General features: G+C 38.3%; 1 gene segment (V, D, J or C); it reads right to left on the bottom strand.

The window, feature by feature from the left end:
- The window catches only part of LOC122808971, a 265,511-nt gene that overhangs the window by 130,575 nt on the left and 110,931 nt on the right, over positions 1-24,005 (bottom strand). Inside the window, 1 exon segment of the C gene segment in view lies at positions 9,829-9,984. Within this exon segment, the coding sequence occupies positions 9,829-9,984 (156 nt within the window).

Raw genomic sequence — 24,005 nt, 5'->3', positions numbered from 1 at the left:
GGTAAGGTACATCCCAAATGAGGCATTGTACTAGATTATGGGTCTGATAAGAGAACAGCACAGGGGCACAATGACCTCTGTTGACGTAGATGTGAATCCTTTCATGATACGGTGTCCAATATAGACAGTCTTCCTAGCCACATTGGCAATGTGAGTGTCACATAACAGGTTACTGTCCACTTGTGTCCCTAGGTCCCTGATTACTCCTTGCATACATAATGGTTTACCACCTATGTGGTAATTTGTGAGTACCTTGTTTGGTATTTGGTGGGATATTCATACTGTCCAGTGTCTTCAGGACGTCTGGGTGGGGTTCCTGTGTGTGAGAGTGTGGTCTGTAGCATGCTACAGACTGTACAGCCGTTTTGACTACAGTTAGGTGCACATGAGTGGTCTCCGATGCTTCGTGCAATGTCAGTTACCTGGACGTATGGGTGTCTGTGCTGCATATGGATACTCCCCCTCCTTTTATGTTTTGGTCCAGGTATTGGGGCCATAACGCATGATATGAGGTATAACCTGGTAGTGCTGGTGTGCTGTCAGTAGGCTTTCAGCAGGTTTCTGTCACTGCACAGACATCGATGTTCTCCATACTGGGGAGGGCCTCAGGAGCATGCATACTGCGGTTTACACATCTGGCATTGGTCAGCATTACCCTTATGTTTCTTAACACTTATGTTTTCTAGGGTGATGGGTTAGTCTTTTCAGCCTTGCCTATGTACGGCGCTATGGAGGTGGCAAAAGCCTTATCCAATATCCAGATGCCCAGGGGTAACAGGTGCAAGCCATCCCTGGAACAGCAGCATGGCTTGTCATGCATGACATCTCAAGCAGACAGACATTAGATCCTCTTGGACTGACAGCTGTAATTGTGCCACCTGTTAAAGCTGATCATTCTGTGTTTGTACTGTGGCATCATTCATGGTGAGGGTAGGATGCTGCAAATGGCCAGTGTCATACAGGCTTGGAGTACATACTCAGAAAGCTCATCCATGTCTCTTTTCATGTAGTCCAGGAGGTACATCTCAGGTCATTCACACCAGCATGGACAATGACTGCATCATATTTCTACTTGCTTTAGGGTGACCTGCGTACTTGTGTTATGTGGCGTATTGTAGCAGCCTACAGACAGCTTACTGTACCCTTTCCCTTGTTCAGTCTGGTGAGTGGGACAGCAGTGTGTCTGCCTAAAGAGTCAGCTATTACAACTGTATCAGGCATGTTGTTTCTCCTTCTGGCCTGTGACTGTTTGGCACACCAGCTTTGTGTACTATGTGTTGCATGTGCTATGTTTGGAGGTTGTGGTGCCTTGGGTGTCTGCTTTGGAGGCCTCTGTTGGTGTGGTGTGTTTGTAATTAGGGCTTCTGGGAATGTTATTCTGTGTTTATGTGTTTGGTTTACAGTTGTGATAGGTCTATGTGGGACTGGGTTTGTGGTGTGTGTGGTTACCTTCTCCTCCTGACTAGTTTTGACAGTACTGGGTTGAGGAAGCTCAGCCTCCGGTTTGGGTAAATGGTTGCATCTCTCATATATTTGTATTTATTGGGGGGTGTTGAGGGTTGTCTGTGTACTTGGTGCAGGTGTAACATTGCCTCAGGATTCACAGATTCTACTTGTTGTAGCTGGCCTTAGTGGATTGTATGTGTGGACATATTTTATTGCCTTACTACTGATCAGTGATTACTTCCCTTTTTATGTTTGCTCTATCATGTAGTAGCTTCCTCATTCTTTTGCATGGTTTGGTAATGGCTGGAGTCCAGCATGCCAGATGCCTGCATGTATGGCATTGTGTCTTGTTGTTATCTGTGATTGCATAATCCAAGCATTCCTGGCTGTGTTCATGGAATGCCTGTATAACAGGTTCTGCGGTGTGTCCCATATTTTGCACCTGCACAGGGCCTTTAATGGATTCCACATCAGTTTGGAGGGGTGCAACATATGCTTTACACATGTTTTTCACTGTGGTTTTCTGGCCAGGGACTGTGGTCAGGATGTGTATATCCGGTGTGATTACTCTATGGTCTGGTCTTACCAGTGAGGGATACACTTCTCATCTTGCCATCCAGTACCCATGTTGCTGATTATCACATCCAGTATGCTTACCCCTCTTGTGGGAGTGGTACGTTGTTCCTGGGCATTTTGGTTTATGGATTCTAGGAACTTTTCTCCTACAGTGTTGGTGCTAGTATAATGCTCCCAGTGTATGTCTGGGTATTTTCAGTCAACCAATATAATGTGGTTTGGGGGGCTTGATATATTCATGTATTCCAACATAGGCCAGGTGCAGTTCCTGGTGTTAGGACGGTAGTCTGTAGCAGGCTATATACTGGGAAGCGGTTTTAGCCACTGTTACTTGACCATGGCTAGTCCATGCTGCTTCTTGTTGTGGTACCAACATAAGGGTGTGGTTATCATTGGCAATTATTGCTAGTCACCCTCCTTTTGTAGCTTGTTCCATGTTTTGAGGCTGTACAGCACAGTATGAGGTGTAACCTGGTAGTGTTAGGGTGCTGTTGTGAGCCTTGACCTAGTTTTCTGTTACAGGACAGAAATCAACATTCTCCATACTGGGTGCATTTATACTGCACGCATCTTGCTGTTTAGACTTCTGGCATTGGGTAGCATTACATCTAGGTTCTTATCCCTTGTGGTACCTATGGAGGTGGGTTTGTGTTTTGAGCCTTACCTATTCAGGGCACGATGTGGGTACTGACAGCCTTTGCCAGTATCCATGAGGCCTGGACTGATAGGTGCACGCCACCCCTAGCAGGTGGTGCATCATGTCATGCTCAGCATGTCATCCCAAGCTGGCACACATTGGCTCCCCTTTGACTTACTGCATTACTTCAGCCAATTATTGCAATTGATCATCCCATCGTCATATTGTGGCTTCATGCTTTGTGAGGGTGGATGTTAGTCAGGGTCCTCAAGTGTGCATATAGTACATGGTATTACATTACTTAACACATGGCATTCATGCCTCACGTGGTGCTGCAGGGCTGCCTCTGTCGGATGCACATATTACACTCCCTGTACATGTTTGAGAGCAGGTTATGTCATTTTAGGCATCCATGTTATTATATGAGTGAGTCAGAGAGGGGTTTCATTCCCAGGGTTCCTACTGAGCCAGTGTATGTGCTCTGCATTGCCTCTTTGCCAAGGCCAGGGCATGCTGGGCACACCTCTTTCTGCCTAGTGGGGCAGGCTCAGGTTGTTCCTCCTCCGAGTCACACTCTGCCTGTGATGGCCTTGGCAATGGTGGGGGGCTGTTTGGCCCAGCCCTATGCTGGTCCTGCTGCAGCTGTTTTCGCAAGATCATATTATGTAGCATAGCACATACCATGACAATTTGGGTACATGTAGTTGGTGAGTACTGCAAGGCTCCACCAGATGTGTCCAGACACCGGAACCATAACTTGAGCAGCCCAAACACACACTCTATTACATTATGTGTTTGTGCGTGTGCCTCATTATGGCGTTCCTGTTCAGGTGTGTGTGCGTTTCTAATGGGTGTCATCAGCCACGGCTCCAGTGCATAACCTGCATCCCCCACTAGGTGTCTGTGTGGGATGTCCCCATTGGCAAATGTCTGGTACAGCTGCGTCAAATGCCAGATATGGGAATCATGGTAGCTCCCAGGGCAGCCAGCACACACATTCATTATTATGCCTTGGGCATCACACACGACCTGGCAGTTGATGGAGGGGAAGCCCTTGCAGTTAATGTAGGCCCTACCCCGCTCACCGGCTGGTGCTTTGATGCATATGTGCGTGCAGTCTATTGCACCCACTACCTCAGGGTATTCCGCTATTTGCTGGAAGAGACGCATATTGCTGGCCAATACCTCACGGGCATTGGGGAAATATACATGATCACCGACATGTGCTGACATGGCATCCAGGAACTGGTGCAATACCCTGGAGGCTGATGCCTGTGATATCCCCATAATATCACCAGTTGGTCTCTGGAAGGTACCTGTTGCTAGTATTCTTAGGCCAACACATACCTTGGTTTCCACTGGGATGGATTCCCCTCTGTTGGTTCTGTGTGTGAGGCGTGGCCTGCACAGCTTGACAATTTGCTGCAGGAGGTCTCTGTCCACTCTATAGTGCTCTACTATCTCCAGCTCATGTAACCCGTGGTAGGTGACCCTGGGCCTGTACACTCTTCTCCATCTCCTCACTGTGGGTTGTCTGGCACCATCTGCATTGTCACCACCCTCAGCAAGTTGCCTATGTCTCCTTATGACTGCTATGGCAGCCCCTAGCATTTCTGCTCTGAGTTCAGCTTTTTCAGTTTTCACTTCTAATAGCTTACTCCTGTCTTGCAGTGTCTCTTGAGAGATACATCCTGCACTGCTGTTTGCAGAGTTTTAAGTGCTTGGCTGAGCTACTATTCTGCCTGTGTAATTGCCTGCTTCTAATTGTTTTCACCTGCTAGCTCCAGCAGTAGTCCCTGCTAGCTTCCTACTAATTCTGTTGCTTCCTTTTTCCTTCCTGTTTCCTCAGGGTGGAGCAACGTGCATACCAGCAAAAACACGCTCACAGTGGCTTACATGCGCACACACACATGCTTACACGGTTCGGAATCTGCTTATTTGGGTTAAAACGCACGCACACCAGCGCAAACAGTGTTACAACTCTGCCAACAGGCTCCCACATGCCCAGTCTGCCCTACACGTGCGCACACTGTCCTACCCGTGCCTCATGGCGTGCACACATGCGCATGCACGCCCAGCAAGAAACTTTGGTGTAAGTAACAGTGTACATCTTCCATTTCTTGACTTTCCCATGCTTATCTTGTGGCACTCCTCTTTCCATGATCTGTGTCTGACATCTGTCATGTAACACTGACCTCCAATGAACTGCATTTCTTTCTACCATTCCCCCCTGTGATGTCACCTATCTCCTACTCTATTCCTCCCCCTTATGTATCTCTTACACTACTCAGAATGTGCTCATTTGCTATGTGACAGTGGGATTCAGTATCCTAACCCTCATTTACATCAGATTGCCTACTAATGCTTAGTTACATGTCTTAGACTCAGCTTCCCCTCTTAGCAACCACTAAATGGTGGCCATGTTGTTTTTGGTCTGCTGGTCCCTGCATTGTAAATCCATGTATTGCATAAGACCCACATTTGTGGGTTTATAACCTTCATTTTTATGTTTTATAAAGCGCAGCCCATTTGCGCGGGGCTGCACTGCGTTTAAACATCGGCGATCGCCGAAAAAATAAAATTATTTTTTTTCATATTTGCATTGGGGTACCTTGCCAATGGCCACATATTTGGCCATTGGCATGCTGCCTGACACATATGCACCCCTTATTTGGAGCTGACTTGGCTCCATTGTGATTTTTGCAGAAACTTACTCAGTTGTCAACTGAGTACATTTCTGCAGCTAAAACGGCTCTTACACAGGCTGCTTTCTGTTTCGTGGATTGCTACTCTACCTTATTTGCATGCCTTTCAGCTGCAAGTGAGGTATTTAGCATATCCACACCCAGTCCGTGTAAGAGACGTTTTAGCTGGTCTCTTACACGGAGTTTCGGGCTGTTCCTGGATCGCCAGGCTTGCATGGAGTCTAACATGTCTCTTACACTCCGTGCAAGCCTTCGTGAATCCTGCCCAGTATGTATTAGTATGCAATATAACATAACTAAACCCACTGAAACTTGTATGATTAATTATTACATTGACTCATTTAGGAAAATTATTAATGCAAATATAGATTTAAAAATGTAGTTTGATCTTTTAACACCATTTATAGTCACAAATAACTTTCCACATAAAATATATAGAGGAATTATTAATTCCTGGGAACAGAAAGGATTTGTCTGTTGGCTCCAATGTATCAAAGAACTAAAAGTTTTAGATATGCTAGAAATAAAAACAACATATAAAATTCCACAAAAAGACTGGCTAACTTTACAGAGTATTTTGTCACACTTGCAAGATTTAAGTAGAATAATTAAAATTTCTTCATTTAAAGAAATACCTAAATTTACGAAATACATATATGAAATCATATATAATGACTTTGACATGGGAAACAGTATTTCAACATTTTACAAAGTATTGATAAACTATAAAACAACACCCATAACCTCATATGGTAAATATATAGCAAATAGGGTTGCCACCTTTTCAAATGGCCAAAGTGGGACATTTTTGGTACAAACATCAGATTTTACAGGTCGACACATACCCACGGTCAGTACAAAGGATAGAACTTATCTTTTTTGCCTAAATAAAAGCTTATTCTTGTAGCATTTTAGTTGCTTATTCTGTTTCTTATAACATTTAGGTATTTTAGATACAGAATAACTGTTTTATGTAACTATTACATAAAATATAGGAAATAATTTTGTCCTAAAATCTCAGGACATTTGTCATTTTTACAATTTTTTGTCAGGACACAACTGCCCAAAGAGGGACTGTTCCTCACAAAGTGGGACAGGTGGTAACCCTAATAGCAAAATGATACTCAATACAGTTAACTGAAGATATTAAAACAAATATCTTATTATCGATAAAATATGCATCCTTTACACAATACTGGAAAGTTTTTAATTGGAAATGCTTGCAGAGAGCATTCTTAACCCCAAACAGAATCAGTAAAATTAGTTCTTCCATAAAAGGAATATGTTGGACATGTGAGCAAATACACAATGCAGATTGGAACCACATTTTCTTTGACTGTGTTAAAATTAAGCCATTTTGAAATGGTATTAATATCTTTCTACAAGCTTTATTTAATGAATCTTTTATTTAACTAAATCTCTTGTATTATTAAATGTGAATAAAGGTCCTCATTTGAATAGGTCAAACATGTATCTAGTATGGACTATACTTGCAATCTCAAGGAAGTGTATAACAAGAAGATGGAATACAAACACAATACCAACTTTGGAAGACTTCTACAGCCTACTGAAGACCACAGCATTATTGGAAATTAAAATTAAAGAAGTAAGAATTTAACCAAAGCCATTTATCAACAACCCTTGGGGAAAAGTCTTATCGTTGACTGACACTATACAATAACTGATCGGACACTCCAATAATGGATTGGGCATACTTATAAAGTAACTGTATACATTAAGATCTGTTATAGTGTCAGGCTAATGTAAATAGTGTCCAAAGTTATTTAAGATGTTATTTATAAATATGGAATTCATTCAAATGTATTTGAAAAATAAAAAAAAATTGAGAAAAAATACTATTGAAAAGAGATAAAACACTTCTTTGGATGCATGGTATACTAATTTCATCACACCTTCATTGTCTTTTACAATCTTCCTATTTTTACTTTGCCCTAAAAGCCTGCTTGAAAATTAATAGCTGGAACAATTGCATAAAGGCATAGATAAAACTAATGATACATTCATTTATAAATTGTTAATTTTTGCATAGTACTAGTAGTGCAATATCTGTTTATATTTGATTTAATTATGAAGTAGATGGCACAGGAGGTATTGAATTATGTTTGCTTGGAGCCTTTTTTGGAGGTAATAATGCCACATTTTTAATGCATTAGTTGTATATATCCATGGTAAATTCTCAAGATGATGGTTCACTTCTATACAGTATGAATTCTTCAATCACTGCTGGTTCATTTTTGGGTATGATTGTGAAGACTGGTAGAGATGGGTGAAGGCTGCCAGCCTAGCCAGAGAGAATTTTATAGATAATTGTGTCATTTGTATATATGAATGTAAACTACAGGTTTGCTGTCTTAAATATAAAGAAATAGTGGTACATGTGGAACTGGAAAATGCACTATACTTTAAGAAAGCTAAGTCAAGCATTTCATGACTGTCTTTGATGTTTACAATTCTGCTCTGGCTGGGCTAGATGAAAACTTCCTGCCTATTGTTTTAAGGCTAAAGTTAATGACCAGAATTTACATGTGAAATGTTATTTGTTGCTCTGGTTTCTGCCTAGATGTAAAAGAATGTAAATGCAGTTTCTGTCAGCCTGGAAAAACCAGGAAAGACTGCAATAGCAATTTAAACAGAGATAATTAGAAGGCATTAAGCATTTTTGTCTTGATCATCCAACTCACAGCACTGTCTTGCTCATATGTAAGTTATCTTAGACTTGTGTTTTATTTTAGAAATAGCTAGGAACTATGAAGATTAGACTAAGTATTTTTCTGTGATGTCAGAACTGTACTACTGAATTATTTTAAGCATTTCTGTGTGATCTCTGAACTCGTGACTAGCACTATGTAGTAAGAAGTATTATCTTGTGTTTTTATTATTTATTATTAAATAATTTTAAAACCTTTCAACTGTGGCTGTTTTGTGTAGAGATAACTTAAGCTCCAAGAGTACATTACATGTTTATAAGGATCCTATACCAAGTCACTCTAATAAGCCTTGAGACTCTTTAGTCATACTACCAAATGGATAATAATATTGCACAGTAATAAATGGGCACCCTTTTAAGGGCCTTTGAGTAGCTGATAGATATTAGGGAGTGGTGGTAGCTGGTACTACCGTGTAGTCTGGGAAAAAGGGGCACAGCTGGAGAACCTGTGTCAGCTTTCCCCAGGAGTGTCTGTGTGGTTGTATAAACTCTTACCTCAAAGTGCATGTGTGTGTGTGTGTGTGTGTGTGTGTGTGTGTGTGTGTGTGTGTGTGTGTGTGTATGTGTATCACCTACTTAGGCAGGGACACGAAGCACTGGTTGGACAGAGAGGGTGCTACAGGTTTTAGCTTGCCCACTACTATGAGATCTGGACCCTAAAGCTGTGCCAGTAGGGAGTCTTATTGGGGACCTGGAGAGCAACAGAGCAATCAGCCCCAGACTGACTGTGATCTCTGTGTGCTCTTAAGGGAAATTGCACTTTACTGTGTGTATTTGTTATCCTTTCCTTCTATAGAAGACGCCTTCTCTGGTGTTAGTGGTGAGGATTGAGGCTCCCTGATTGCTGGGCCAGGGCACGGGCATCACAATGATGATCTACACTTATATCTATATCTATATCTATATCTATATCTATATCTATATCTATATCTTTATTTATCTGTGTGTGTGTGTGTGTGTGTGTGTGTGTGTGTGTGTGTGTGTGTGCGTGTGTGTGTGTGTGTGTTTATGTATACATATAGGTCTAGTTAAACATCAACTTTCTTATGGTCGAGACCATAAGGTTGAAATTTTGAAACTTCAGACCATTTCAATGGAAATTGCTTTACAGTCCAGAGTGGTCTATTTAAAGTCTTCCTCCCTGTAGTGCAATCTTAGAGTTCATATATTTAATAAGCAGGTGGACTTGTGGGGGGGGGGGGGTGCAGGTGGGCTTGCCCCCCTGCAAAGAAAATATATATTTTTTAATTTAAATTTTAAAGTTTCAAAACGTTGATCTTATGGTCTTGACCATAATATATATCTATATATACACATATATATATATATATATATATATATATATATATATATATATATACATATATATTTCAAAAATGGCCTCAGTGTCAGGATGTAAAGATTCCTGAACAGACATGCTGTATCATCTTCCAATCTGGTGAAAAATTTAAGGGGGTTGAGGGTTGGTGTAATGGATAATGTATTACCTCATGGAAAAAAAGATACAGGGTTTGAGTCTCACATCTGAAGGGAAATTGGTTCTACTCAAAATCCCTGCAAGGACAGCTATAAAAAGTATGTGAAAATATAGAGATCATTTAGAAACAAGCTTACCGTTCAGTGTGATATTCTTCACTGAGAGATTCTAAACAGAAAATGAAATTAAAAGCATTTATTATTATTTTTGAGTTAAAAAATAACATTCAAAACTCATAGACAATATATACATTTCTTACCTCGTCTTAACTGTCTCAGATAACAGAGTGCAATAACTATCACTGCTACAAGAAGAAGGGCACTGACTGATAAACAGAATCCAAACATTAATCCAAACTGCATGACGATAACATCAGAAGTTACTGTAGCAAGACCATCAGACATTATTGCAGGACCTGGAAACATTAAAAATAAGCAAAAAAGAATTGTGACAAAATAAAGACACTACACTTTACTATCAACCTATGTGCATTATGACAACAGTAGTGTATATTTGTATAAATAACCTGCGGAACAGATGAATGACACATTTTACAAGTATGTTTTTAAAAATATACTAAGATGGTACTCTCTTGACCTCAAAAACTTCAAGGGAGGATTTTACTTTGCTACTGACGGAGCATGCAATAGCAGTAGCACAGATATTAACAATTAAAAAAATTAATGTTATTAAAAGTCATTGGTTCTAAACTGCAAACCATTACAATTAAATAACACTGTATCTACAAAGTATTTATTTTCATCAGAAGAAGCTTGTCTCATGCTGTCTGTAAAGAAAACTGTTTTTCTTCTCTTTACAATACTTTATGGCAGATATCAAACATGGATTTTCTTACCAAGGATCCAATAGCAATAGGAAGGACTGTTAAGAACTAAAATAAATGTGTGCCACTAAACTATGTGACATGTGTCGATGTTCGTTATGTAGACACTAGGCCTCCACTTCATATGACACATAATACACTTTGTAAGTACTGTCCAAACTCAAAGAACATACTCAGGTATGTAAAACTAGTCAGAAAATGATTATTTCACTGCTGTACATATTGTTAAACACAGTAAGAATTGTATTACATTACACACCACACAGCACAGACATTAAAAATCAACATGATTTGTAAATCATCACATATTCATGTACCAGACATCAGCACTTCTTGCTTTCAATCTTTCCCCTGCTCACAACCATAGTTAGGACACTGACAAAAAAGTATTTTTATCTGGGGAGATTTATTACTTTATCAGTCTTTTTATCAGCCCCATCCACAAAGTTTATCAATCAAAGGATGGGAGATATGAAATTCATCCCGGGGATCATGTCAGTTGCCCTGCTCGACAGGGGTCCAGAGAAGTAAATATTGTGGGAAGAAATATCCAGGGAATAGTTATGGCTGGGCTTGCATAGGCCCTAGGGCTGATAGCCTTGTATCAACCTATGAACCAACCTATGAAACTATTTTGTTCTGTCAGTCCCTACCTCCTTCCCCCACTACCTTTGCTTGCATGTCTTCTTTAGTTGAACCAAAATGACTCCATTCTATCCATTTTAGGTCTTATAAGACATACCAAAAGTTTACTATCTGTCCTTGTTTTGTGCACGCAGACTCATAATGACAAAGACTTTCCATGGAGAAGCACTCAAGAAAGCAACCGTCTAAGTGACAAACCTAAAATAAAGATTACATAATGATAAACAAGGCAGTAATTTGATGTGCTAAAAATATAAACTGTGTATGTGCCATGGTAATGGAAAAATGAAAATCATTAGTGAAGATACGCAGTCATTCAACTATGTCACTTGGAAGAATGACAGCTGACTGCAGAGAAACAGTGGATATGGCAACTGAAACTTTAGCTTAGGAGATCATGATTTCTCCTTGCAAGTTTTTACAATCACTCTAACAAAGCTAGATATCAAAAATCAAAAGAGAGAGGGAGAGAAAATTATAATGGTATCTGATGGAAAATAATCTATCATAAAAAAATAAAAATCTATCCAAGAACATCTATCCGGTAACACAAGTGGAACCTTATTTGAAGGAGATGAAAATAGCAGTCAGTGGATACAGTCTGAGAAGATGCTACAGTTATGAATTTAAGATTTAAAGGCTTACCCCGATCAAAAATTAAAGAAAACAACGTGGCTTATTTTCATGACACAGCTACTGAAACAGTGGACTAGTGTTCCAACAGGGCAAATTTCCACTGAGTGAATAGTCATTTACTTTTATCATTATGATTAAAACAAAAAGCTAGAGAGAGATGTAGTCATGTGTTTGAAATCCTCTATGTTAAAGAAAAATTATATCCTTATTGTGGAAGATTGAAAGCCTCTCGTTTTCAACAAAGAGCAGACATTCTGCAAACAAAAATGCTTTGGATAAACCCAGTATAGATATAATGCATTCTTTTTCAGAAGTTGATTATTTACCTAGTATATTTTAAAATACATGGCTAAGCTTTCCTTGACCCCACTGAAACAAATAAGACTCTTGATCAGTTGGTGATGGACAGAGAGTATACAATCGGAATGCACTGGTCCTTGAGGGAAAAATTCAAATTAATGAAGATGAGTCTACTCCAGAAAAAAAGGTATATAAAAAATATGCTAGGAGGAAGGCAACCTTAAGTGGTAAAGGACAACAGAGGATATCAGTTTAACTTCAGGTGTCTGCACCAGAACAGCATCTTTAACAGCAAACTGCAAATGACTTACAAGAAACTATGACAATTACTATAAAAACTGCAGGAAGTTAAAATAAGCTAATATTACATTTGAGAAGCATATATAGTACAATGGTAAAAATAGCATGGAGTGAATAACTTCTTCTGGCTTTTTTCCCAGTTAGGGGCCGCCACAGAAGATCACCTGTCTGCTCATGATTGGCAGTGGAGTTTTACAGTGTCGAGTTGCCAGCCCAGTGCCCAGCCTTCCACAGAAGGCACACATGCACACCTAGGGCCAATTTAGAGTGTCAAATCCACCTACAGCATGTCTTTGGGATGTGGGAAGAAACTGGAGCACCTGGATGAAACCTACGCGACCACAGGGAGGACATGCAGACTCTGCACAGAAGGCACACCAGCCGAGGATTGAACCAGAAAACCTCTTGCTGTGAGACAGCAACAATAACCGCTGCACCACCGCAGCCACCCCATGGAGTGAATAACTAAATAAAGATATTAGATGAGCATTGACAGGAAATATGTCTTAATTCCAAATATGCAACTAAATAAAGAACATTTAGAATTTTTTGCATGGAAATGTTTGCACAAATATTTCTATACCCTAACAAGACGTGAAAAAATGTTCATGTAGACAAGAGGCATATGTTGGAGATGTGATAGTTTTGAAATAGTTTATTGGGAGTATATGTTCTGGGAATGTACTTCAGTTCAAGAAGGACTTGACTAATGTGTTATGTCTTATACTTGTTAGAGAACTTAATCTCAGCATAGAGATGTTTTTAGCAAGTTGGGGTAAAATGAGATATATTAAAGGAAGAGATATGTTGATTTCATTAGTACTGATAATAGCTATAAAAACTATAACTAAAAAGTGGAAAACCAAATACAAACCATTAATAAGAGAGGTGGAGATGGTGATAAATTTAAAAAAAAAATGAAAATTGCTAAAGATCAGAAGCAGAACATCATAGTAAGAAAGTGGGTTGTGTAGGATGCTGCATTGGAATTTGAGTTTAAAGTGATTGTTGGCATGAAACAATGTATGTAATATAGCTGTTTGTTGTTTGTCTTTCGGCTTTTTCCAGTTAGGGGTCGCCACAGCGGAACTCCGGTCTGCTAATGATTGGCAGTAGATTTTCACGAATGCCAGGGTGCCAGCTCGATGTCCAACCTTCAACGAAGGCATGCCCATTTACGCATGTCTTTCGAACGCCATCCAACTGCAGGGAGGACATGCAGACTCCACACATAAGGCACTTCCCACACTCCAGCTGAAAATCGAATGGGAGAACCTCTTGCTGTGAGGCAACAACACTACTGCTGCACCACCGTGGCTGTATGCAATATGGTTATTTAATAAAATAGACAGCAATATAAGGTAATAAGTCTATGATCCAGTTGTTATGGCTTGTAGAAATGTGGAAATAAATTAACAGGTCATCAATTAATTCCTGAAAAGTAACTCTGCAGATGGCACAAAGAAATGTTATCAGGTTGCAAGTCAAAGACAGAAAGATGAAGAAGTTAGTCATCAGCCAACATTTATAAGGGATGCCACCAAGAATCAGTTCACCAGACCACAGGACATCAAAGGCAGATGGATGCAGTATTTCAAGCCATTTCTAAATAAGAAACTTCCTCAAGAAGTTGCACTGCCCCATGTGCAGGCTACAGTGATAGAGGAGGAAGAGTCCACCTTATAAGAAAAGAACAGCACTATGGAAAATGAAGTCAGGGAAACAGCAAGCTTAGATTATGTCACAGCAGATGTGACCAAGATGCTGAGTGAGTTAGGGAAAAAATTGCTCCTGAGGATACTCGTAGTAGCATGGAGAGAAAAGCCATATCCTGTATGACTGGAGAATAAGCATTATAATGCCAGTGTACAAAAACAAGGAGGGGGGCATTTACTGCTGTGAGCAGTACAGAGGTATCAAACTCCTGTCACACTGCATGGAAGTTCTGGAGAGGACAACAGATGAACAGATATGCAGAGTAGTAGAAACTTAAATGGGAGCAGTTCAGATTAAGATCAGGAAGCAGCACAAGCAACCAGATGTTTACAGTGAGACAAGAAGTGGAGAAGAAGCTAAAGATGAGGAAAGATTCTGTTTGCCATTCCTGTAACTGGTGAAAGCATAATACAAGGTTAAAAAATGCTGATTTTGGCATTCCTCTGATAGTTTGAAGTCCTGGAAATATTGGTAGAGTTAGTATAAGCTATGTGCAAAAATCTAATGGTGCAAGTGCAGGCAGTATTTGGACTCACAGGGGGGCTCCTAGTGGAAGTAGGTGTGCAGGATTCAGCTCTAAGTCCATTGTTATTCATACAAATTAATGACCATATTAGCAAACAGGTCAGAAGAGCAGATCAACAAAGCTTTAAGTATCTGAGATGGATTCTTGAGGAAAATGGAAGTCTGAAAGAGGAGGTCAAGTCTCAAATCAAAGGGGCTGCAGACAGTTGTTACAAAGTATCAGGAGTAATGTTTGACAGAAGAATGCCAAAGAAATTGAAAAAGTAAGGTATACAAAATAGTGGTGCTATTAGCAACTCTGTGTGGTACAGAAACCTAGGTAGTACAGGCATAGCAGTGGACAAAGCTAGATGTAATAGGGATGAAGAGTCTGAATGTGGTGGTAGGATGTCCACTGTGATACAATTTAGAAATGATGACATCAAAAGAAAAGCTAAAATAGCTCCAATTCCAGAACAGATTATAGTGGCTCAGGCGCATATGCAGGAAAGCTCAAGATGATTCAGTGCGAAGAATATTTGGAGTGACAAGAAGAAAGCAGACGGAAACAAGCATGCCCAGTAAAGAGATGGATTCATCATGAGACAGAAGACCTCTGACAGTCAGACGTGACTGTTGAAAAAGGTAGTTGATTGGCAGTGAATTAGAGATGTGGTGACAATAGAAACAATACCCAGACTCCATATAGAAACTGGGGGAAAAGAGGACTGATGATGAAGATGATGGCCAATTAATTCCAGATCTCACTTTAAAAATAGTTAAGCTATGTGTTCAACAGTTTTTTTTTTTTGTAAGAGCACATTGTATTTAGATGGACTAGAATAGCTGATTGTAATACTTGGATTTGCATGCTTAACAATACCAACTTATTGATAACTGAATGTATGCACTGAGACTGACTGACTTAGTATTTTATATACATACACTTATAAAATGGTTGTAGTGGCAAAGAGTTCTGAAATAACAAGTACAACACCATACGTGGAGAATGCACAGTATAGTATACTGAAAACTGTTGTTGATAAAGCATTTACACTGATCAAAAAAAAAAAAAAAATCCAGGAAGTTATGTATTCCAGAGACTTTCTGTTATAGTATTCCTGAAGAAAGTGTGATATTTGCTATGATTTTGTGACAAGTGAAGGGAAGATAAAATGACATGTTTACTAAGAATATGTTTTAAATTAGTTTGAGGAAAGTACATGATGTACTTAAGGGTATATTTAGTATAGTTTGTTATCTAGGCAACTTATTTCATACTGACAACTTTTCCTATTTGGGACAACATTCAAGTGGATTTTTTTTTTTTGCTATGTTGGAAGTTCACAGTAAAAAGACAGTTCAAAAAAGCAATTCTTTTCTGAGTCTGAAGAATGTTTTCTGAATTTGTTGAATATGTAAGTATAGAGAGTTTTGCAACAGTGAAGGAGTCCTCCCCTGAACAGAATATTGAATGTTTATCTATTAATTAATTTGAGGAAGGTAATGATATAGATTTCGTAAAATGAATTTGATAATTATGGTCAAAGTAATGTATTGATGAGGGGATACCGGCATATTATTGAAATCACTCAAATATTTAATAAAAATGTTATTGATATTATCCTTAAATTAGTAAATGCAGGCAGTACCACAACCCCCATTAACCCATTCACCATACCTCAAGGCAATATCAGCTGCATACCATATTTTAACTTCCAACCTGTAGCAACCTCTCAAATATAAACATTACTTGGCAAATTGAAACCAGGCTCCTTATCTGCTGATAATCCCCCCCCCCAGAATACCTCAAAGTCAGTGCTAAGGCAATAGGTTTCCCAGTAATAATCCTTATAAACCGATCACTTGCAGAACACACAGTCCCCCAGCTCTGGAAAAAATCAGTATATATCACCCCACTTCATAAAGGTGGAAACCCTCATGATCTATCTAATTTTAGACCCATTTCCATACTATCCCCTCTATCTAAAATAATGGAAAACTGCATCCACAAACAACTGGTTGAATATCTAACTAGCAACAACCTACTATCTCCTTCACAACATGGTTTTCGAACATCCCACAGTACCATTATTGCCCTAGTCTCCTTCACAAATTTCATCTATAATGCCCTAGATAGTAACCTACTTACTTCAGTCCTGTTCCTGGATCTCTTAAAATCATTCAACACAGTCTTCCATATTAAACTTATCCAGCGACTGCAATCACTAGGATGCTCTGATGCCACCCTAACCTGGTTCACTAGCTACTTGGAAAACAGACAGCAGTCCATAAAATGGCAGAATAACCTCTCTAGCTTTCTTCTAAATAACATAGGAGTGCCCCAGGGGTCAATCGTATGACCCCTACTATTCAACATTTTTATAAATGACCTACAAAGAGTTCCCTCTGACTTTACTACCATACCATATACAGACAATTCAACCATAATCTGTACCGCCAATAACTTCTCTGATCTCCAACTGTTAACACAAAAAGCCTTTACAGAACTCTGGCTAAACCCATCACAGCTATTACTTAACCCTAATAAATCTAAACTACTCATATTTACATCTAAACCCGTTCCCTAGGGTTGCCACCTTTTCAAATGGCCAAAGTGGGACATTTACGGTACAAACATCAGATTTTACACAGGCATACACACACACGGTCAGTACAAAAAATAGAACTTAACTTTTTTTTGCATAAAATAAATTCTTTTCTTTATTTAGTTGCTTATTCTGTTTCTTATAACATTTAGGTATTTTAGATACAGAGGACAGGTGGTAACCCTACCGTTCCCACAGACTTTACTATATTCTCCATAAACAAAACCCAAATATAGTTAGTAAATCAGGCCAAACTGCTTGGAATTACTATTGAGAGCAAATTTAGCTTTGACTTGCATATTAATAACGCAATAAAAAAGACTCACTTCAAATTAGGCAAACTTTACAGAAACAAACAATACTTAGACAAATCCATCGGAATAAAACATTCAAAAAGTCTTCTCCATCAAACCTTACTCTATGGGTCTTCTATCTTTATCAATCTCTACAACTCTTTGCAACACAAACTGCAGTCCTGTTATAAGATTGCAAAATTCACATCAACCCAACCAAATCGCACCCACCATTGCCAGGCCACTAAAGAACTAAACTGGCTAGAATTTGCACATTACCTACATTACACACAAGTTACCTTTGCCCATAAACTCATTTATAAACCGGAGTTTTGCCCTTCCCTGAAAAATATCATTGAACCTTGCGTCCTATCCAAAAATCTACGTCCTAACAACAAACACCTACTTAAAGTATCAAAACCTAGTAAAAGAGCAGGTAGCTGCCTCTATTCCCATTCCATAACTAAGCTGTGGAACACCCTCCCATCATCAGTTACAGAATTAGACAACATATTTTCTTCTAAAAGAAAATTAAAACATCTCATTGATAACCCCAGCTGCACATGCAACACATATCAACAGCCTCCTTAATCTAGCAAAATTGTTTCACATATCAAATATACTTGTGCATATGTCATACTGTTATACCATATGAGTTATCCCTAATCTTTATCATTCCACTCCACACATCTGCACAACTATCTTAACACATTTTCTCTTCTGTCACTTTCTACACATTTTCTCTTCTGTCACTTTCTACTTTTAATAATACCATTAAATACATGCCACCTATAAGCTACATATTCCCACCACCTAGCTATAAGATCCTAACTATATCTCTCCGACGTTTAAGTTTAACTCTCTAATTCTACCTTCCCACTACACTTACCTTTCCCTTTTCCTACCCCCCCAAAAAAAAATTGAGCTGTATTGTTAAATATTTCTAACTGTTTAATTTGAACTGTATTGTTAAATATTTCTGTTTAATTTTCCTACATGCTAATCTTCCATCGTTACTGTATTGTGCCTTTTTACAACATATGTGCTGTTTAGATCATTTTCTATATTATTTCACTTGTATTATAAATAATTGTTTCCTTACAAATTCATGTAATGATTTTCATGTAACTTGGAGCTTTTCTTCCCGGACCTCCACTGAAAATGGGTCCGAAGCCCACGGGACTTTCCCAGTCAACAAATGTCAATAAATAAATAAATAAATAAATATCAAAAATGTAAGTAAATTTGTTCCACCTGTTATGAATCATGCTATTAACACTTTTGAGTTTGCAACACTCTCAAATTTTGAAAAATAAAACATTAAAGTAAAATATTAAATACATAAAGCTGCACCATGCAGCATGAACAGAACTGAGGCTTAAGTAAATAACTGTATGTAAACCCTACCAGCTATGTACTAGCTTAGTGTTTCTTAGTATTGATCAGTACTTCATGGAGAAGGTAGTATCATTGGGTCAAGCCTGCACACAGGGTATTTTTTTCTGATTATACTGTACATTAGGTCCCATCCCTTTCAATAAAATAATTGCATATTATTTATTTACTTATTTAGTGAGTGATAGTACAAGACTTTAAGGTGTTAATGCTTGTCTTGAGGAATGACTTTCCTTACCTTCATCCTGTATTAAAACAAGTGCAGTGCAAGGCTTTTCTCAGACAGTTAAGCTTTTCTCAGGCTGATGGTGCAGACTTCATTGTTTTGCTTTCTAATATTTGGGAGAATAGCCAGTATAAATTTTCTACACTGTCTACATGACACAATGATGATTGAAGTAATATGTTTCTATTAAAAGTTAAGAATCCTTAGAATTTCCCCTTTTTGGCTAAATGTGAGTTATGGAATAACTTGGCATGTAGTACTCAACAGATACGGGGAACACTCAAGGAGTTAAGAAATTAAAATATTTTTGTTTATAGTTTGCACTGGAATTACTACTGGATTTTATTTCTCCTGGTGGATGCAATCTTTCAGGCATGCTAATATTATGAAAGCCACTCTTGAAGGGCATAGTTGCCATAGACCTTGAAAAGGGCTACCATAAGCTTTCTGGTGATGGTTTTTAGTATTTACTTTTTTAAATGGAAAAATATGCCTGACATCTCAAAAATTTCCAGTGTGCTTTGGAATGTACTAGCAGTTATAGTGTGTTTTATTACATAAGGTTCAGATATGATTGGATCTGTCCAGGACCATAGCAATTTCTGAACATGTACTGCAAATATTAAAAATAGAAAGGACGGTGAAAGTCTGAAAGTACATTGACTGATTTAGGAAAGAAACATTCCAAACATTCACATGATTGCTTTAATGACCACAGTTTTTGCCCCTTACTAAGAAATGTTCATATTCAAGGGGATACTTTTAGCATTGATTCAGATAACATATTCAATTAAACAAAGATAGAATTGCTATGAAGAAAGCATAGATAAGAGTGTGAGGCATTATATAGAAAGAGAGGAATACATCTGCAGTGTTTACAGTCTTTGTTTAATACTGTGTGACTATATGGGTATCCGAAATGTTGGGTAGATACTGAAAAGTGTACACTAATTCCTTACCTTTCATATATTGGATCTTTGAGCAATAAGACCCATAGAACAGTGTCAGTAGAACAAAAGAAGAGGGATATATTTTCAAATTTCACATGCCTGTAAGAGTATAATGAGGGTGTTTGTACAAAAGGAAACAGCTGCATTATGGAAACAAGTAAAATCTCATTAGAATTATAGACAGCCCTGGGTTCAAGAGGTAATTGAAACAGGATTGTGGACATAATGTGGTGTAGGGGCAAGAAATGAGAGCCAGAGTTATTAAATATTAAATTTTAAATATTCATGAAAAAAATGTTTAAAAAGTATAGCCCTTGTCTCTATATTTTGAGACTACCCCAACATAACAGAAAACTTCATGGCAACAAACTAGTGAAATACCATTATTAAAGTTAAAGACAACAGATCTGGGTGGTTGGTTTTTACAACAGTTGGTGACAAGGTGAAAAAATACCATGAGACAACTGGATAGACACCATTTGAAATTGTAACTGACAGACCAGCCTAGAAAACTAATGAAGTCTGTGAAAAAGGAAGGGTCAAAAGTTATCTATGGCCAGCAGTGAAACAAGAATTCACAGGCCCTGAATGGTTTCAAAAGGAGTATTATGAATTGAATACATACCTGTCAGTTGTACAGCAGTTCGCAGAATGTCCAGGTTTTTGCCTCAGGTTTTTGGTCTGTACCTCACAGAATGTGTGATTTTTTGGCAAATCACCGAGGACTGAACTTATTAAATAATGACTGACATTTCAGCTTCAGACTTTTTTTGTTCTTCAGAAAAATACATAGTTATATAAAGCCTATTATTTTAGCAACATTTTAAGTTTATAAGTGCAATATTTAAAATGTTTTCTTATTACTGGGCTTTTTCCCCAGTTATGTTTGTTTTTGCTAGATTGTAAGTGCTAAGAGGTTGAGAGGTATGACTGAATGATGTAGAGAGTGTTATTTCTTTTCAACCAAGTCATAAACAAGGGGGAAATACATTGAAGTTGGAGATGAAGTCATCACTGTAGTACATAAAAGGGGAAAGGACCTGGTCTCCCCAGTATCACATATAATTATTCCTGTAGTGAATTTTAATTACTAATGCTTTAAGAGTGTATTGGAACAGAGACAAATATGTTAATGTGCAATTTATGTCATTATGACCACTGAGGATTTATTGTAGAATTTTAAATCTATTGTAATATATTTAAACTCTTGATATTACAGCAAGCCCTTGCATTAGGTAAATATTTAGTAGCTTTATCCTTAGGTGCGGAAAAAGTAATTCATTCAGTGTAATTTTTTGTTTGAGGTGCTGGGAAGATTGGGAATATTGCCAACATTTCTTCAGCTTTTGTGAAGACTTTACCAGGAGTCTAGGGCCTGAAAAATGTTAATAGCAATGTCTGTTGTCTTTTAAGTTGGCCTAAAGGACTTGATAAGATTGCTTGCTATCTCCTTTTCTATTTACCTTTTACATCGAATGATTAGACTTTCTTCAATTATGTGAGTAGTTAGAATAATATTGAGGTTAAACTTTCATTGTTTGCAAACTATCTATTGATATATTTAATGGAGCCTGAAAGAGTCACAGACTGTATAACTTAATAGTACAGTTTTGAGAAGTGACAGGTTATAAAATCATTTCTGCAAAAACCTGTGTTGTCTCTGTCAATTACAATCATTGATATGATCTACAAAATAGACTCCTTTCTGTGGCATTGCAATGGTATCAAATACTTCTGTATTTAAAAAGCACCAACAACATGTGAAAATGCAAATATATGTATAATGTATTTGTTTTATTTTCAGTTGTTTACTGGGATAATCTGTCTGCATAAAAGATGCCTCATTCTTGTGGAGGCCTCGGGAGAAATGCTTCAAGTATAAATACATGTGCAAAAGGTACGGAAAACAGATAAGAAAAAATATAATGATTTTAAGCAATTTAACAGAGTGAATGTGTGACAATTGGGGAGATATGGGTGAAGGCTGCCAGCCTAGTCAAATAGAATTCGATATATAATTCTATCAACTGTATAAATAAATGTAAAATACAGGCTTGTGTTTTTAAATGTAAGAAAACACTGTGAAATGTGGAACTGCAAAATATGTGACAACATTGCACTCTACTGGCCCAGTGAAGTATGTTGTATCCTTTCATGTTAGAATTTGGCCCGAGGGCTGCTGGATGAAGATTTCATGGCCAGTGTTTTAGGCTAAAGTTTATGACTAGAATTTAGATGTGGAAGGTGCTTTTATCGTTTAGTTTCTGTTAGTGTATATACATGTGAAATGTCTTGTATCGTTGTAGGTTTCTGAGGAGGTGTTAGATTGCTAAATAATGCAGTTTGTGGCCTGAGAACTCAGACCACGTGTTAAGATGATGCAATATGAATACTGGGAAAACCTAAGTGTCAAAAATGATGTAATTTTGGGAGGGCCTTAGAGACATGTCTGTTAGAAATGTTTAAATACTATTTCTCACAAGAGACCTAAAGCATTTTGATCTGGACATCTAACTTATCAGCACTCTGCTTATGCTCACATGTAAGTTTTTAGCACTGTGATATCTTGTAGGAATAGTTAAAGCTAGTAAAGATTAATTAGGTATTTTTCTTTGAAACCAGACATGTCCTACTGTATTATTTTAAGTTTCTGTGTGATCGGTGAACTCTTAGATATCTCTGTGGTGTAGATTTGTCTTGTGTTTTAACTATTTATTATTAAATATTTTTTAAACCTTCTACCTATGGCTGCTTTGTGTAGAAATAAGCTCTAGAGTACATTGCATATTTATATAGAGCTTATTGTAATAGGCCACTCTGATAAGCCTTAGACTGTATAGTCACATTACCATTAGATATTAATATTGCACAGTAATAATTGGACACTCTTTTAAGGTCCTTTTAGTAGCTGATATTATTAACTGGGTGGTGGCAGTAATTACTACCGTATAGTCTGTGTAAAGGGGCACAGCTGGAGAATCTGTGTCATCCTTTCCCAGGAGTGTCTATGAAGTTGTATAAATGCTTATCTCAAAGTGTGTGTTTGTTGTGTCAGCTACTTGGGCAGGGACATGAAGCGCTGGTTGGACAGAGAGGATACTGGAGGTTCTAGCTTGCCCAGTTAGGCTGAGACCTGGACCCTATAGCTGTGCCATTGGGGAGTCTTATTGTGGACCTGGTGAGCGAGGGAGCAGCCAGCCCCAGACTGACTGTGATCTCTGTGTGCACTTAAGGGAAATTGTACTTTACTGTGTGTATTAGTTATCTTTTCCTCCTCTAGGAGACAACCTCCCTGGTGTTAGTGGTGAGGATTGAGGCTCCTTGATTGCTGGGCCAGGGCACGGTCATCACAGAATGCAAATAAAACACATAGCAAAACATAAACAGGGTTTTATAAAAGACAACAGAATATAAAAAAAAGATAAAAAATGTAAGTCATGTATAAAATCTAATATATGAGTATAACAATGGTTCAAAACAAATAAATAGTGAAAAGAAATAAAAGGGAGAGTCCTTTACAAGATCAAGCCTTTAAAGGTGAGGTTTGAGGAAAAAGTACTTCCGTAATGTGTTAGTGGAAGTGATTGTTATACATCAAATGTAAGAAGAACAAAGCAAGATGACAACTTTGAAAGAAAACACCAGGAAAGTAGGTAGAGCTGCCAGCACAGAAGGTGGTTGGATCATTGACTAGAAGTGGTAAAGGCTGGAATAGACAATTCATAGATAAGCTAAATGAGAGGAAGGTTGAGTAAGATGATGCAGGATTATTGTCATAAAGAGAGGATATGAGATACCAGTATATGGTTTGTGGCTGGATAGAGGGAGATACTGAAGGGACATGATGTGAAATGTGATGAAACAAGATGAAGAAAAAAATCAGTGTAATGCGCCACAGGATGTTAAAGAGGAATATCATAGGCTCATAGGTTCATAGGTGTGCACTAGGCTAATGGCTCTGGATCCTTAACAAGCCTAGCCCCCCAAAAGATTGCCCAGGCACCATGCCACCCAATGT

Source organism: Protopterus annectens, chromosome 8.part0, assembly GCF_019279795.1.
Source record: "Protopterus annectens isolate FY-2018-M chromosome 8.part0, PAN1.0, whole genome shotgun sequence".
Taxonomy (NCBI): Eukaryota; Metazoa; Chordata; order Ceratodontiformes; family Protopteridae; genus Protopterus; species Protopterus annectens.
The sequence above is the reverse complement of the archived record's forward strand: the minus strand, read 5'-3'. Positions and strand labels throughout refer to the sequence as shown.